The 18,186-nt window shown below is 40.9% G+C and overlaps 1 protein-coding gene across 1 annotated transcript; it reads left to right on the forward strand.

Moving 5' to 3' along the window:
- Positions 1-4,686: 4,686 nt before the first annotated feature.
- On the forward strand, positions 4,687-16,293 carry BCL10 (BCL10 immune signaling adaptor). The gene is made up of 3 exons (XM_004431562.3): positions 4,687-4,999; positions 11,618-11,906; positions 14,466-16,293. The coding sequence occupies exons 1-3, from the start codon at positions 4,943-4,945 to the stop codon at positions 14,816-14,818; spliced, it is 699 nt and encodes a 232-aa protein (XP_004431619.1). The 5' UTR covers positions 4,687-4,942; the 3' UTR covers positions 14,819-16,293.
- The last annotated feature ends 1,893 nt before the right edge of the window (positions 16,294-18,186 follow it).

Genomic DNA, 18,186 nt, shown 5'->3' on the forward strand with positions numbered 1-18,186 from the left:
GACAGTAGTACAACTGGAAGATCTAGCTGCTTCCTCAAGATTCTCCTGCTGGTATATGGGATATCGCCTCCCCTCAACTATATTTGAGGTACCTTGTCCCATAAACATCCAAGCTTTTAATACCAAATTCCTGTCCTCACTCTCCAAGCCAACAGTCTTCTAGGGGGAAGGCAGAGGGAATGGTCCCTTCTCTCAGGTTCCCCCATCAGCCCCAACAATGTCCTACTCTTAGGGTGCACTTGCCAATGTCCTCAGAGCATTTGCTCAGGTCCACGCTCACCACCCTGCACCCTCCTGGTCCTCCCTTCCTAAGCTGGTGGTCACTCCTGGGGACCACACCACCTGGAGTCTTCGCAAAGTCTGTGAGCTGAAATGTCTGAATTCCACCACATATTGTCTTGCCATTAAAACCCGGGAGTGTCTGTCTCAGAACTGGCCACTTTTTTCCTCTAACTATTTACAGGAAATTTACAATTCACAATTACTTGGAATAGAATTCATTGCTCAATACAATGCTTGGTATCTGGCAGGAAGTTTTAAATAAATCATTAAACAGCAGTTAAAGCGCCACCTATTAAAATCCCCCAGCCCAGTTTAAATATACCTCTTTCATGTCGGCTTATCAGTCAGAAATGGTTTCCTCTTTCCTCCCTCTGCATTCCTCTAATAGCTATCTTTACTGAATGCTTATTAATTGTTCCCAGGTCATACAGCTAATAACTGGCAAATCTAGAATCCAACTGTACCGAGTTGAATAGCGTCTTCCCAAAATTCACGTCCACTGGAACCTTGGAATGTGACCTTATTTGAAAATAGTGTCTTTACAGAGGTAATCAAGTTAAGATGAGGTCATACTGGATTAGAGTGGGCCCTAAACCCAATAATTAGTGTCCTTATAAGAAGAAGGAAATTTGGAGACAGAGACATGGGAGGAACGCAGAAAAGAAGGCCGGGTGGAGAGGGAGGCAGAGATGGGAGTTACGCTGCGCCAGCCAAGGAATGCCGAGGAGTGCTGGCAGCCGCCAGAAGCTAGGAAGAGGCAAGGAAAGATCTTCCCTAGAGCCTTCAGAGAGAGCACGGCCCTGCCAATTTTGGACTTCCAGCCTCCAGAACTGTGAGAATAAATTTCTCTTGTTTTAAGCCACCCAGTTTGTGCTAATTTGTTACGGCAGCCGTGGGAAACTAATACACCAGCCTAGGTCTATCAGATGCCGAACGTCCTCATTCTTAGCCACTATGATATGCTGCCTTATGTTTGTAGCACCTTAACTGTATCCTTCACAGCATATTTATCAGATGCCTCGTATTTCACTGTAGGAGGGAGATGGTGCACCTAGAAGTCGAGGTGGGGACGGAGGTGCCGGGAGGGAGAATTATTGCAAGGTAGAGAATGGGCAGGGCTATTTTCTTGAAAATATGCCCAACCTTCATTACAGTCTGACCCTGTGATTTAGCAGAGAAGGGGAAATGAGTTTGCTTATGAAGGAAGTACGATGCGCTAGAAAGAAAGCAGGATTGGGAACTGCAAGGCCTACCAGGAACTAGCTCTCTGATTAGGTATGTGGCATTCAGATATCGCTACTTTGATACAGACAGTTTGACTTGGAAACATTGAGACATGGCCTTAAAAATGAAATATTAAACTTGCAGCTTTAAAAATTCCTAAGCTCCTCACCAGTCCCACCCAATTCCTGATCCTCATTCCATAACTCCTACTTCTGACACATAGCAGACATTTAACTTTTTAGTTGAATAAATAAATAAGGGAATGAATGTTGAGGATGCAAGAAGTCTGGAGGTATCAGTAATGAAATGATGGTCAACAACAAGGAAATAGTCAGATGTATAGCAAGGGTCATGAAAGAAGGCTCAAGAATCAGAGATGTCTCCCATTAATATTTGGTAATCAAAAGCCATAACAGAAGCAAATGTGGCAAAGTATCAATATTTGTTAAATCTTGGTAATGAACAGAGGTTGTTTGTAATATTATTTTTTCCTTAGAGTTTAGTGTGTTTGAAATGTTTTGTTTAAAAAAGAACAATAATAGGGGCCAGCCCCGTGGCTTATCAATTAAGTGCACGTTCTCTGCTACTGGCAGCCCGGGTTAGGATCCGGGGCGCGCACCGACACATCACGTGTCCAGCCATGCTGAGGCAGCGTCCCACATACAGCAACTAGAAGGATGTGCAACTATGACATACAACTATCTACTGGGGCTTTGGGGAGAAAAAGGGGGAAAAAAAAGGAGGAGGATTGGCAATAGATGTTAGCTCAAGGCTGATCTTCCTCACAAAAAAAAAAAAAAGAACAACAATAGAACAGCAACCTCATAATGGCTGGATCAAAACGGGTGTGTCAAATTGGCATCATTCAAATCACTTTGCTCTGATGGGTTCTGAATCCCCTCCTTCACCAGCAGAGCTGGTATGGTTATGGCAAAACAGTTCATTCCCACACTCGGATGGACCAACACTTTGGAGACAACCCATGGAAATATACATGAAGAGACAGAAAATCATCATTTCCTTGTGCTCTGTATTCCTGCTTCTGGGAATTTATGCAAAACAAATGATAATTCAAAAGAAAAAAGAATGAGGAATATGTAGATGAAAAAAATTTTTATAACAATGAAAAATTGGGAATAACTTAAGGTAACTATGGGAGAGTGCTCACCACTGCTCCCACCCCTGTCACAATCATGCCACCCTCACCTTTGCCTGGATCTCTGTGGTAGTCTCCAGCTGCTCTCTGCTTCCGCCCTTACACCTACAGTCTACTCTCTACTCAGCAGACAGAGTAATCCTTTTAAAAGGAAATGAAATCATTTCCCCACTTCTCTTCAAAATTTTCTCACTATCCTCACTGCTACCAACCCTGGTCTGAGCCACCACCTTTGGGGCTGGATTATGGCATAGCTCCCTAACTGGTCTCCCCTTTTCCATCCTCCTTCCCCTCAAGGCAACAGTGAAAGTACTCCTTTTCAAATCATAAATCGGATCATGTCACTCCTCTCTGCTCAGAACCCTCCAGTGGCTTCCCATCTGACTCAGAGTAAGCCAATATGACTCAGAGCAAAGTCAGAGTAATTTTTACAGTGGCACACAAGGACCTCATCTCCTTCCCAGTCACAATGGATCCTTTTCATTAGCTCTTCTGTCTACTCATATGTTCTTTCTCCCTATGTCCACATGGCTCATTCCCTCATTTCCATCAAGTAGTAACTCAAATCTCCCCTCTTCAGTGAGGTCTTCATTAACCAGCATATTTTAAATTTTACCACTTCATACAGCCTCATTCTACTTCCCTGAATTATATTTCCTTTTAGCATTTATCATCTTCTAACATAACAAATAATTTACACTACATTTTTCAAATGTCTATCTGCCCTGTCCCAAACACAAAGACACCAGAATTTAAACTCCAGAAGGAAAGGGATTTTTATCTGTTTTGTTCACAGCTGTTTCCCCTAGAACAGAGTCTGGCATATAGTTGACATTCAATAACTATTTGTGAAATGAAAGAACAAATGCTTAAGTAAATTGGGTTGTATCAAAAGGATGGAAGATTAAGCAATCAGAAAAAATGTGGCATATCAAGGTGGAAAAAAATATATGATGCAATGTTAGTGTTAAAAGCAGAATTCCTGTGTTGTGATCAAAACTTCATTGGTGTGGCTTTTGCAACACTGTTCTTTTCTGATTCTCTCGGTTTCCCTTCCCTTAAATGCTGGGGTTCCCAAGTTTGTCTTTGGTCCTCTTGTCATTTTTATCTACCTTGTAGCTTCAAATACCATCTCGGTTATTTTGCATGTTGTCCAAACAACAGTTGGGCCAGGGCTCTGTTCGAGCTTCTCACCCACATTTACTCATGTTGCTTTGCATACACCTCTGTTAGAATACTATTCTGGGAATAATTGTCTGTCCTTCAGTCTCCCCCAACAAAATGGGAGAACTCTTACAGGATAAGATGCCTAGAACATATTCGTAAGGACTCCATAAATGTTTGAGTAAGACAAGATAATAAATAATAAATTGATTGCATACTGTGTGCCAAGTACCTCTAAGAACCTTACATATACATATTTAATTCTCACAGCAGCTCTATGAGGTAGATATATCATTACACAGATGAATAAACAAGGAAATATGTATGTTTACAATAAACAGTGACCAAAAAGTATGCAGACGCTAAGCTAGGTGTTAACGCGGTGGGATTGTAGGTGCTTTTTCAAAGTTTCTGTAATATTGTAGTTAGGCTGTGTATTCGTGTGGGGGGTGTGTGTGTGTGTGCGCGCGCGTGCATGACCAAATAATTTAAAAACTTGTGTGCGCAAACACAGCAACAGGAAATTGGAGGGCAGGGTCTGGGAAAAGAGGAGGAACTCAAAGGTGCAGACAAGCCGAGACCGGACTGCACCAGCGAGCAGTCTGCGAAGGCGGGGAGCGCCGGTGGCGGAGCAGCGACCGGTCCCACCCACGGAAATAATTCCTTTCGGAGACGCCAACCCGCGGCCACATGCAAAAGACCTGGAGGCTGTAGGCGGAGCCACTCCCGAAAGACTCTGGCCGGGGGGCGGGGAAAGTCTGGGCCCGCGGGCTCGCCCCGATTGGCTGCCGCAGAGACGGGGCGGGTTCTGCTGGTGGCCCCGCCCCACCGAGGGGCGGTGCCTGCGCCTGAGCCTCTAGCGCGGAGGTGGAGCGGTGCTCAGGCGCCGCGTCGGGACGCGTAGGTCTGCAGCGTCGTCGGCCTAAAGGGCAGAGCCGGAAGCGCCACGGTTTGACCCCCGGAGCCCCTCTGTCTTCGAAGGGGCAGCCCTCTTCCTCTGGGCTTTCTCTACGTCCCCGTCTCCCCGCTCATCCGGAGGCCGAAGCCCCCAGCCTGGGCGGGGCGGCGCAGCCCGAGCTCCCCGACCCGGAAGAAGCGCCATCTGCCGCCTCCGCCATGGAGCCCACCGCGCCGTCCCTCACCGAGGAGGACCTCACTGAAGTGAAGAAGGACGTGAGTAGCACAACCTTGCCCAGGCGCCGCGGCGGGCGGGCGGGCGGGCGGGCGCGGGGGGGTGGGCTGCAGCCCCGCGGACGAGGAGAGCGGAAACCCGGAGTCCGAGTCCGAGACGGACGAGGAGCCTGCGGGTCGGAGGAGCGGAAGGTCCAGGCATCGCGGGACCGCAGCGAGCCCCGCATACGAGGGACCTTGGTGGAAGTGATCCCCCGGTGACCTGTTAATCGACGTTTTAAATCACTCCATGCAGGGCCTGGGTTTCTGAAACCTCGCTCAGTGGAGCGTTTCTTCGCAGCCAGCTCCTCGCCCACTCCTCGCCCGTGCCCTGGTGATTTTCCCCCGCTGCGCCTTGGAGCCGCGTTGTTAGGGATCGACGGCTCGGGTTCATCCTTGAGTCTGATTTCCTTGGCTGCTGGCTCAACCTGGAGCAAAAGCCGGACCAATAAAAAGATCCTAAGCAGTGGAGGAAATATGTGAAACTTTTTGCAAAGGGGGTTGGGGGAAGCTCAACAGCTGAAAGCACAACCTGGAATTCCCCTAGTAAGCAAACGCCCACATATTTAAATTGAGGGGGGGGCATGAATACAAGTAGCCGAGAATTAATTTAGAAGTAAGCGTTGAAAATATTCAGAAGCTAAATTATGGTTTTCTGCTTAGATACTGCAGAAATGCACAAATCTTAGTATTCTTAAAGAATGACTTTGTTGCAGTATGACTTGTTTCTCTTTTTCCTTTGCTTTTAGTTACTTGTTTTGCCATATAAGATCTATATGAGTACCACTAAAATACTTCATGTTAATTGAAATTAAAAGTAGAAATTCAACAAGAAGTGTGTTCTGGCTTAACACTGTGGTACTTTTACAAAATCACCTTTGTGAACTGGACGAGACAACTGCTTTTTAAATGTTCATTTACTTCAAGTCTCTCCCATTTCCCTCCCCTGTAAGATTTATTACACTGTACTCATCATTACAGTTGGTATGACTCATTAGCAGAAGGAAACTAGATATGACTGGGACCTGTGCCTTAGTTTCCTCATTCAGCAGATATTTATGGAGCACTTACCATATGGAAAGTACTGTTCTTGGGCCTGGAAAGATACAAAAAATGACCATCAAGCCTCTGCTTTGCATTCTAGTTGAGATAAGACCGGGACATTGATAACAACTGTAGAATAAATGAGTGTTGTCTTATTCAAGATTTGTGCCAGTAAAACCATGAACTTCGAGAGCTAGGCCTGCTATGTTCCAGATGCTGTGTCACACAATTTACAATGTTCCCATTTAAACTTTACAGCAGCCTCTAATAATTGTCATTCCCATTTTACAGCTGGTAAAACAGGCAGTGAAAGGTTACAAGTGGGAGGATATACGAACAGAGATGTGAACAGTAGCTTCCAGGCCTTTATTTTTTTCTATCAGTTCATTGATATTATCCATCTCCATAACTTCAATTTATACAGCTCTATCAGAAATTCATAACCTTGGGGAATCATGGATGGTTTATGACCTTAGAAGATTTTAAATTTATTATCTACATATTTGGACTTCCTTCTCTCTCAACTCTAGGCGCTTATTTCCAAATATCTACTGGAAATCCACTTTTATATTCTTGAGAGCCCTCACTTGGTCTAAAATTAAACTTTTTATCATCCCTCCCCCAAGGCTCTTGCAGTTGCTGCTGTATTGTCTGTCTTAATGAATAGTATACCACCACATGTCCTGGAAACTCCCACTTCTTCACCATACTCCTCCTCACCTGCCTCATCTAGTTGTTTATTTACATCATTATTTTGATTGAATTTAGTTCAGTTTCATAAATATGAATTACATGCTGCTGTGAGGCTGATACTGTAGTTGATTTTAATAGTTCAAAAATTAAAAACTAAGAATCCTAGTTTGAGAAGAGCTCAATTTCCTGCGGGGGCGTGGTGCGGGAAGAGAGAAGTAAAACGGTAATTACAAATCACAAAATAAGTGCAATCAATTTTACATCCATCTGAAACGCTATCTAGTTGACACTCTGCTAAGTGCGAGGTATACAGAACAAAACATACCTGATTCTTGCCTGCTTCAAATATAGATCATTAGGGTTGAAAACAAATAAATGTATAATTACAAGTTATAGAAAGTACTATGAAGGAGACAAACAAGTATTGAGACAATAATAGAGGAAATCTACTTGAGATAGGATGGTCAGGGAAGCTTACGTTTAAACTGGTTCCTGAAGAATGTGACGGAACTGGAGAAAGAGCATTCTGGGCAGAATAGAATTTGCAAAGGACCTGAAACAGGTAAAGCCTTGATGACTTGGGGAAATTGGAAAAAGGCATAGGGTGCCCTGAGGTGAAGTTAGGAAGATGGACTAGAGCCGGGTCATGAAGGGTCTTACAGATGGTGGTAAAGTGCTCGGTTTTTTTCCCCAAGTGTAGTGGGGACCTATTGAAGATTGATGTTACATTTTTTTAAAGATCCCTCTGTCTGTTGTATGGACTGAGGAGAGCAAAAGTGAGAAGAGGGAAGCCAGTGAGGAGACTCTTGGAATTGATGTAATTGAGAGATGATGGTGATTTAGATTAGGGTGAGGGCAGTGGAAATGGTTGGAACGGGAGAACCTCAGATGCATTTTTGAAATAGAAATGATAGGACTTGGTGATGGATTGAGTATGGGAGTTGAGGAAGAGAGTGGAATCAGATTAGTAAGTGGAAATGTCAAATCAACAATTAGACCTACAAGTCTGAAGATCAGAAGAGAAATCTGAGCTAGAAACATAATTGTGAGATTGAATGAGTTCACCTAGGAAGTTGAGAGCTAGAAGGGAAAAGGGCGACTGTAGAAGAGTTTTTAAAAGTGGGAAGTTATAGCCACAGACATGAGAAGAAAGCCAGGAGAGTGTAGTTGATATTCATATAAGACAAGAAAAGATTATTTCAAGGAAGGAGTGGTCGCTTGTGTCCATGCTACTGAGAAGATGAAGACTGAAAAGTATCAGATTTGGCAATAAGGGGGTCATTGGTAACTTTGAGAAGAATAGTGGGACAGAATGGAAATGTCTAGGAAGTTGAGTCCTGGTATATAGAAAAGTGAAATGTATACACAGGGGCGCGGTAAAGACAGAGGAGAGGGGTACTAATTCATTTTGGGGAGTTTAGGTAAAGCTACCTGAAGGAGGTGACCACTGTCCTGAATTTTAAAGGATGAATAGGGACTTGCGGTATGAGAAAAGAAAACAGTACAGAGGTAACATAAAGAAATGTAGTGACAAACAGCAGTTTTAAGTAGAACGTAACGTTCCGGGACAGATAGAAGTGATAGATTAAACTGGAGAGGCAGGCAGGATCCATATTATGAAGCACTCTGTCTGCCATTATCAAATAGCTATTTTTTTTCTTTTTATTTATTTTTTATTTATTTTTTGTGTGTGTGAGGAAGATCAGCCCTGAGCTAACATCCATGCCAATCCTCTTCTTTTTGCTGAGGGAGATTGGCTCTGAGCTAACATCCGTGCCCATCTTCCTCCACTTTATATGGGACACGGCCACAGTGTGGCTTGACAAGCAGTGCATCAGTGCGTGCCCGGGATCCGAACCCCGGGCCGCCGCAGCAGAGCACGTGCACTTAACCGCTACGCCACCGGGCCAGCCCCTCAAATAGCTATTCATTGAGCACCTACTGTGTATCAGAGATTATGTCACATTCATATACCGTGTTCCATTTAGTCTTCTAGATGTCCTGCGAGGTAAGCATTGATCATTATTTTATCCATAAGGAACCTTGAAGATCAGAGAGGTTAAATAACTTGCCCCAGCTCTCTCAGGAGTATGTGGCAGATTCAAGATGCAGGATTTGAAGATTTGAGGTTGGTCTGAGTTCAGAGCTGTGCTCTTAACTTCTCTACTATTCTGCCATGGTTGAGGAACTCTATCCTTTAAGTCAGGGTAGAACACAGTGTTTTAAATTTTTTTTTTAATTAACTAACAGCGTTTCAATATTAGTAGAATTTATATAACACTCCAGATTTCCATTTTCTCTTGAAAAATTGAAAGATCTGATAGATGTGTGAAGGAGAAATTGGAGAGGAGAGAAGGAGGAAGTATAGCTAGGTGTCTATTGTTAATAGTCTGTGCAAGATGTGATAGGGACCTGAACTAGGGCAATGCTAATAATAGAGATGAAGTGAAGGGGCAGATTAGATAAATATAAGGGGTAGACAGGGAGAACTTGGTGGGTGGATGATTGGATGTGGCAAATGAGTGAAAGCAGAAAAGTCAGGGATGAGTTGCAGGATTATAGCATGGTTGGATGGATGGTGGTACTCCCAAATGAGTTGAGAATATGAGAGGAAAAGGATAGGGGAAGATAACATGGGTGGACCTAGAGGGTATTATGCTAAGTGAAATAAGTCAGAGAAAGACAAATAACTGTCTGATTTCGCCTATATGTGGAATCTAAAAAACAAACAAAACAAAATAGCAACAGGGTCAGAGATACAGAGAACAAAGGGGTGGTTGCCAGAGGGGAGGGAGGTGGAGAGTTGGGTGAAATAGGCATGGGAGATTAAGAGGTACAAACTTCCAGTCCTAAAATAAATGTCTTGGGAATGTAATGTACAGCATAGGGAATATAGCCAATAATATTGTAATAACTTTGTATGATGACAGATGGTTACTAGGCTTATTGTGGTAATCATTTTGCCATACATATAAATGTCAAATTGCTATGTTGTACACCTGAAACTAACATGATATGTCAACTATATTTTAATTTTTTTAAAAAAAAGATAAATTTGGATTTGGACGTGTTGAATTTGAAGTACCTTTGGGATGTCTAGGTGGAGAAAGTCTTGATCGCATGTCCAAATTTGGGAATCATCAGCATGTAGGTGGTAGAAATGACAACAGATGAGGTTTTTCAAGGAGTTCATGTTTTAAATCTGTTTTTCTCTCTCCCCATCCCCAAAACTTAAATTCATGCACTCAGTACATGTTATGTAAGATATCGCAGCAATCTTCTGATTGTTCTCCTTTGACCCCAATTTTTGCCTCCCTTAGTCCTCTGCAGAAGTTTTCCTATTGCATCTTATTTATAAACCTTTGATAACTTTTCCTTTTGGCTACAGGGAAATGTATGTTCCTCAGCAAGTTATAAAAATTCTTCCATGATTCCATCCCAGTTTGCCTTCCCAACTTCATTTCTCGCCACCTTCTCACATGTACTCTGCATTTCAGTGAGAAGTCCCAGTACTTCTCAGTCTTTCCCCACTGCACCCCTTCATGCCTCTAGTTCAAGTGTAGCCTCTAAATTACCCAGGTCCTGGAGGCAGAGTTACTTGCTTACTCTATGCTTTCCCAGTACCTGACCTATAATCTTTTTTTTCTGGGTCAAACCACATTGTCTTATAATTATTGGCTTGCATGTGAAGTGTATTCTCCAACTAGACTATGTGCTCTTTGCGTGCAGGGTTCAGGTCTTGTTCATCTTTGCACATCCTGGCTCAGCACCTGGCATATTAGGTATTTAGGTATATGAAATTGTTGTGTGAATAAATAAATGACTGAGAACCATAGGAACCCTTCACCTAGCCTACTTTCCTGCTGCCATATACTAGAGTACTAGAGATCTTCCATTGCCTTTAGCTCATCATTATAAATGTGAGTGAAATTAGTCGTCATTGTCATCATCACTAACATTTGCTGATCACTTACTATGTACCAGGCACTTCTGTAAGTGCTTTACGTGTATTAATTTATTCCTCATAATACTCAGATGAGGAAACTGAGGCACAGAGAAGTTAAGTTACTTACCCAAGATCACATATGTAGTAAATGGAAGAGCTAGAAGACAGTCACTGGCATCAAATTATTAATGCCGTTTACTGGGACCCACATCGATTTTCTGCCAGTTTAGCCCTGTTAGGCACTTCTCAGGTCTAGGCCTGTTTTCTGTGATTTTGTTTTCTTCATTTCTTTAATTTCTTCCAATATTCACTATTCGTTTAGGTTTCTTTCCCCCAACACCTTTATATCTCGCTTCCACCAAGACTGACTCGCTGAGTTAGATTATAGTCTTTCCAGCTGACTCCAAAGGTAGACACGTTATGGACCCTTTTAGTTTAGGTTTGTTTCTTTTTTAGTGGTTTTACTCTAGAAAGATAGAAAATTAATAACAAACGTGAGAAAGTTATAAACTGTGAGACCTCTCACTAAGTTATCCTCTCTGGTCCTGACCAATCCTGGATTCCTTGGTAAATGTTAATTAAAATGTGCGTTGCCTCTGCTCTCATCTTTACCCCTGAAGACCCTCAGCAGACCTCCCTAGTTCCACAGACTCAGGCCCTCTAGATTTGACTGGCCCATCCTCAGAATAGCCTGGTCTTGGTTTATAGATGTGAAGATGAGATCAGAGCAGGACAGAAGCTCTGAGGAATGTCTGGTCTGGAACCTAGTTCTGTCTACTTGGACCTTCGTCTTAATGAGCACATATAGTAGGCCTGAACCTCCCGACTTCAGGATCTTTTCTCCCACCAGTTAGGATTTCCTAACTAATAATCAGTCACTTATGTGATTTCCTTAGGTGTTAAAAAAATAATATTGAAGCATATTTTATGTCTTTTAGGCTTTAGAAAATTTGCGTGTCTACTTGTGTGAAAAAATCATAGCTGAGAGACATTTTGATCATCTACGCGCAAAAAAAATACTCAGTAGAGAAGACACTGAAGAAATTTCTTGCCGAACATCAAGTAGAAAAAGGGCTGGAAAACTGTTAGACTACTTACAAGAAAACCCCAAAGGACTAGATACCCTGGTTGAATCTATTCGGCGAGAAAAAACACAGAACTTCCTGATACAGAAGATTACAGATGAAGTGCTGAAACTTAGAAATATAAAGCTAGAACACCTGAAAGGTAAGATATCTTAGATATCCAAGAGTTCATTTAAATGTAGCACTGCTTTTAAAAGTAAAATGCAGGGGCTGGCCCCATGGCGTAGCGGTTAAGTGCACGCGCTCTGCTGCTGGCGGCCCGGGTTCGGACGCACCGCTTGTCAGGCCATGCTGTGGCGGCATCCCACATAAAAAGGAAGGAAGGGCACAGATGTTAGCTCAGGGCCAGTCTTCCTCAGCAAAAAGAGGAGGATTGGCATGAATGTTAGCTCAGGGCTGATCTTCCTCACACACACACACAAAAGTAAAATGCAAAACAAAAAACCCAAAACAATGAACGTTTTTATTCAAAAAGTGTGAGCTTCAGAATTACACTCGATTCGCATTTTTTTAATTTTATATTGATGTCATTATGTTGGAAAAGTGGAATATCACTCAGTATTCTGCATTTATATTCATTTAATAGTATCATTTATAGAAAACTATAGTGAGATCCCAGTATACACAGGGGTTTGTTTCTCAAGTGAACAGAATGTAAGATTAATCTATTCAAAAGTAGCCCCTGAAAATGCACATCACACATAGTGAACGGTATATAGACAAAATATTTTATATAAGTCCAACTCTGATAGTTCTCCTACCAGTTGATCACAAGATGAAGTAGTTAGCTTATGTTTATAAGAATCATGTAACATAAACTATACATAACTTTAAACACTAGCATCACCCTCGGTCTGGCAAAATGAGAGAGGCATGGGAACTGAGATTGATTAAAGGAACAGCAAATTCACCTCTCCCATTTTACCCTCACCCCAGAGCACACACTCACTAATTGGAGGTTGTGTAGAATTGCCTGCGCTGTTTAAATCCCCCACTTCCTCCAAACCCCAGTCTGTGTCTCTGTCTTTCTCTCCAGAGCACTTAAGATAAATGTGCATGTGATGTAGCCCTACTCCAGCTGTTCTAGGCACTGGGGAAACAGAAATGAGTAATTTAGGGCTCTGCCTGTGAGGAACTCCATCTATAAATCCATGCTGGAACACACTGAAAGTTTCCTCTCCTGAGCCATATTTAAGAAAATAGTTTCTGTAGTTGGGGACAGAAATGCTGAATGTACTGTGAAGTTGAAAAACTAGTGGAAAAAATGACATATAAATGTACTTTATAGACTTTGCAGGTTTTATGTAAAATTAGTCAACTCAGAAGGTTCTGTGCCTGTAGACTGTTAGGTTGAATATTTGTTAAGCCTAACAGAAAAATAAATTGTGTTTGTATTTATTCTTTCCACCCTGAGGTTAATTGTTGGCTTTACCCTTTGAATATGGTAAAATTTTTGATGAGAACAGCCACTATCATTTAAGTAAACTGTTAGGTTGAGATAGGACAGTTATCTGTTTAATGTGAAGAGGAGACGTGGGTTCTAGTTCTCACTTTCCCTGGAAGTAGTCCTGGAATGTTGGGCGTGACATAACTGTGCTGTGCCTTTGTTTTCTTTTTTTTTTTTTTTTTTTTTTTTTTAAAGCTTCCTTTATTTCTTTTTTTTTTTTTTTGTGAGGAGATCAGCCCTGAGCTAACATCCGCCAATCCTCCTCTTTTTTTTGCTGAGGAAGACGGCATCTTCCTCCACTTTATATGGGACGCCGCCACAGCATGGCTTACCAAGCAGTGCGTCTGTGCGCGCCCGGGATCCGAACCAGCGAACCCCGGGCCGCCGCAGCGGAGCGTGCGCACTTAACCGCTTGCGCCACCAGGCCGGCCCCTGTGCCTTTGTTTTCTCATCTCTAATACTGAGAGGCCATCCCAGATGACCTCTAAAATCCCTTCCACTTCTAACACCATGTGATTCAAGAATCAGTAATTGGCATTAATCAACTCAGAATTTTAGTATATGCTGTTTAGATTTTGTTTTTATCCGGTAATGGTTTTTGTGCCAGAATGCTAAACAATATTTATTTATTCATTTATTTATTTATTTTTAATTTTTTTTTTTTTTTTTGTGAAGATTAGCCCTGAGCTAACATCTATTGCCAATCCTCCTCTTTTTGCTGAGGAAGATTGTCCCTGAGCTAACATCTGCCCATCTTCCTCTACTTTATATGTGGGACGCCTGCCACAGCATGGCTTGATAAGTGGTGTGTAGGTCCGTGCCTGGGAACCGAACTCAAGAACTCCGGGCCACCAAAGTAGAGCGTATGAACTTAACCACTATGCCACCAGGCCAGCCCCTAAAGAATATTTATTAGCTGTGAAAGCTATTTCTTAATCTAGGAAGAATTTTAGGTGCTACTTAATTTTTTCCAGGTCCTTCAGTGGTTAAGAATACAAGTATAACAAATTAAATGTGAATTTTGCATGTCATTTGGCTTCCTTGAGACTTTAGAAAATGTAAATAATAGTATACTTCATGGTTGTTGGGAAAAGCAAATGAAAATTTGATATGGATAATGACAGAACTTATAAATTACTATTTAAATTTTGGTTGTGTGGTAACTAGTTTGGAATCTTTAAAAAGTTACAAGATGGCCATGGACTCAGTTTCTTTAGTTACTTTTTTACTTACATCTGAATAATTTTATTGTAGGACTGAAATGTAGCAGCTGTGAGCCTTTTCCAGATGGAGCTACAAACAACCTCTCTAGATCAAATTCAGATGAGAGTAATTTCTCTGAAAAACTGAGAGCATCCACTGTCATATACCATCCAGAAGGAGAATCCAGCACAGCCCCCTTTTTTTCTACTGATTCTTCTCTGAATTTGCCTGTTCTAGAAGTAGGCAGAACTGAAAATCCCACGTTCTCTTCAACTACGCTTCCTAGACCTGGGGACCCTGGGGCTCCTCCTTTGCCACCAGAGCTGCAGTTAGAAGAAGGAACCTGTGGAAACTCTAGTGAGATGTTTCTTCCCTTAAGATCACGCGCTCTCTCGCGGCAATGACGGTTTACTGCCTTTAAATTTTTTTAATAATGACAAAAAACATTTGAAAGGATATGAATCTTTTTATAAAATTGCTATAATGACTTATTAACACTTGATACATGTCTTTTAAAATGCAATGTAAACATACTTTGTAAATAGAATTTTTTAGAATAAAAAAAGCTTACTTTCAGCTAGCTAAAGTAAATCACGTTGATCGTGTATTGTTCAGCATTTTTTTCATTTTTGAGGCATTTAGTGTTTTCACATTTTTTGTTTTAAGACTAATTTTAATAGAGAACATTTCTCTATTAGAGAATAGAGTCTGAAGCTGGGAATAATGTTTCTGCTCAGTGCATTTGTGCTAGTGATTTTCAGTTTAATAGTCCTTTCCAACCATTCAGCAGTAAATTTTCAGGATTAAGCTGTCCCTATTTGGTAATAAAGCCAGTCACTCCCAGGAAAACTGCCGTTGTACTGAAAAGAATCTTTTTCCCACTCACTTGGGCTTACAGGCACTTAACAGAGTCCCTTTCTGATGCAGAGGAACATCTAATGGAGTTCAAGCCACCAAAGATCTCAATTTGCCAAAAGACATTTCTTATTAATCTTTCTTTCTTAAGATTTTCACATTCTTTGCTTTATCATTTTCACTCCTGAAGAAAAATCTTGGCATAAACCTTAGTTATTACATGTAGATGTTTTACAAAAATACTCTTTCTGTACTTTTCATTCTCTTTTAATGGGGACTACTGTATAGTTGAAATAACCAAAACAAAATGTCTTTTTGTGTGTGTATGTGACAGTTCTGTTTTTAATACTATTGGGAACAAGCAGGCCATTAGCTAGATTTGTCTTTTTGTTACATAACAAAGTTTGACTAATCTTATGCATTTATAAATCATATCCTTTCGTTGTTTTCATTTGAATTATAATTCTACCTATTTCCTGATATCCATCTCATATATATTTCCATTACTTGCAAAAAGCAGAGATGGAATATTAACAATAAAAGTTTTTAAATTATAGTGCTATGTTCTGAAAGTTTCAAATTTTCCATAGGAAATAAATATCCAAAACACTTTTTTTATAGAAAACATTATTTCAGGTTGTGAGATCTAGTTGCATTTCTGAATAGACTGATGAATTTATCAATCACGAAGACGATTGGCATATTGGCTTTAAAAATTTTTAAAGACTGGGTGGTTTTTGTAGTATAAACGTTTTCTAAGAGTTACAGAGAAACGTGTTTCACCTCCAGCATAGCATAGGAAAATAGTGGGATTACATTTAAAGAAATCACTTTTAAAAGCAGAAGCAGGCTTTTCATTAATTAAAATGAAATTTGATATGCAGTTACTTTTATTTAGCATTTACAACCAAAGATCATAATTTAGAGATGCTGTTGCCCTATATTTATAATTTATTTATAACACTGATTTTTCTTTCAAATTGTTGGCTAACTATATAGACAATAAAATTATGGTTTTAACAGACTTAGGCTTTTGGATTTTCTGAATCCTATAAAATCGATTTTTTTCCTTTAAACACTGAAAACCAGCCGTTGCTAAAAATGTATAAATTGGAATGATAGACTAACATGATACAGTGTAATTGGTTACTAGGTTGATTAATGCAGAAGTGAAAAAGTTACTTTTCACGGATACTGTATTATCACTTACTTTAAAAAAACACCTTTGAGCTCACTTTTTTTATTACATTTTTAAAAAATTAATAGGCTTTGTTTTCTAGAGCAGTTTTAGATTTACAGAAAATTTGAGCAGAAAGTACGGAGTTCCCATATGCCCCCTCTCCCCGTTTTCCATATTAATATCTCGATTAGTGTGGTACATTTGTTTGAATTGATGAACCACTCGATACATTATTAACTAAAGTTAGTAGTTTACATTAGGGTTTACTCTTTGTGCTGTACAGTTCTATAAGTTTTGACAAATGCATAATGTCATGTATCTACCATTATAATATCATACAGAATAATTTCACTGCCCTAAAAATCCCCTGTTTCACTTATTCATCCCTCCCTCTTTCCTCCCCTCTTCCAATCCTGGCAACCACTGATCTCGTTTTTTTTTTTGTTTTTTTTATTTATTTATTTTTTGTGAGGAAGATCAGCCCTGAGCTAACATCTGTGCTAATCCTCCTCTTTTTGCTGAGGAAGACCGGCTCCGATCTAACATCTATTGCCAATCCTCCTCTTTTTTTTTCCCCCCCAAAACCCCAGTAGATAGTTGTATGTCATAGCTGCACATCCTTCTAGTTGCTGTATGTGGGACGTGGCCTCAGCGTGGCCGGAGAAGTGGTGCATCTGTGCACGCCCTGGATCTGAACCTGGGCCGCCAATAGCGGAGTGGGCACACTTAACCACTAAGCCACGGGGCCAGCCCCCACTGATCTTTTTATTGTCTCTATAGTATTATATTTTCCAGAATGTCATATAGTTGGAATCATACAGTATGTAGACTTTTCAGACTGGCTTCTTGCACTTAAAAATATGCATTTATGATTCCTCTGTGTCTTTTCGTGGTGAGCTCACTTTTTCATGAGGTACTTATTCATCTTTGGTCAGCATGTCGCTCTTAGTGCAAAGCCAAACACTGGCAAATTAGGGGCAGGCCAGGATAATGGCAGTTTTCTGGTTTTTTGTTTTTCAGTTTTTTTGTTTTGAGTTTTTTGGTTTGTTTATTTTGATAAACAGTTTCTTAATTAAGTCCAATTTACCAATCTTTTTTGCGTGTGGTTAGTGATTTTTGTCTCCTGTTTAAGAAATCTTTGCCTATCCCAATGTCATTCTCCTAATGTTTTCTTCTGGAAATGTAGTTGCTTTAGTTTCACAATTAGCTCCGTGATCCATTACAAAGTAATTTTTGTGTATGGTATAATGTGGAAGTCAAGTCTTAACAGCTACTGTCTTTTTACCCAGGCAATGTAAAGGGAGCAGGAAGTTTCAGGTCTGGCCTTATCTTGTATCACTGGATAAGTATGTACACTGTTGTCTTCGGGGAAAAAAGCAATCCAAGAAGCAAATCGATCATTAGTTGTTAAATGTAATCTTATGAGGGCTTTCTGAAGGGAGAGCTGAATTTAAGCACAGACAATACATGGGTAACTTGAGTGCTGCTCCTCAAATCCTCACTCTGAATTTGCCATGCTATTTAATTTAATTATCAGACAATTGTCCTTTATTGCAGTGGTTCACAAACTTTGCTGCCCATTTTAGAATCACTTGGAGAGCTTTTAAAGACTGCGATGGCCAGACTGCACCCCATACCAATTAAATCAGAATGTTTGGATGTGGAAGGCGGGCATCAGAAGTTTGTAAAGATTTCCTGGTGATTCCAACATGCAACAATGTTTGGAAACCACAGCCT

This window comes from Ceratotherium simum, chromosome 2 (genome assembly GCF_057802395.1).
Source record: "Ceratotherium simum simum isolate JZ-2026a chromosome 2, ASM5780239v1, whole genome shotgun sequence".
Classification (NCBI taxonomy): Eukaryota; Metazoa; Chordata; class Mammalia; order Perissodactyla; family Rhinocerotidae; genus Ceratotherium; species Ceratotherium simum.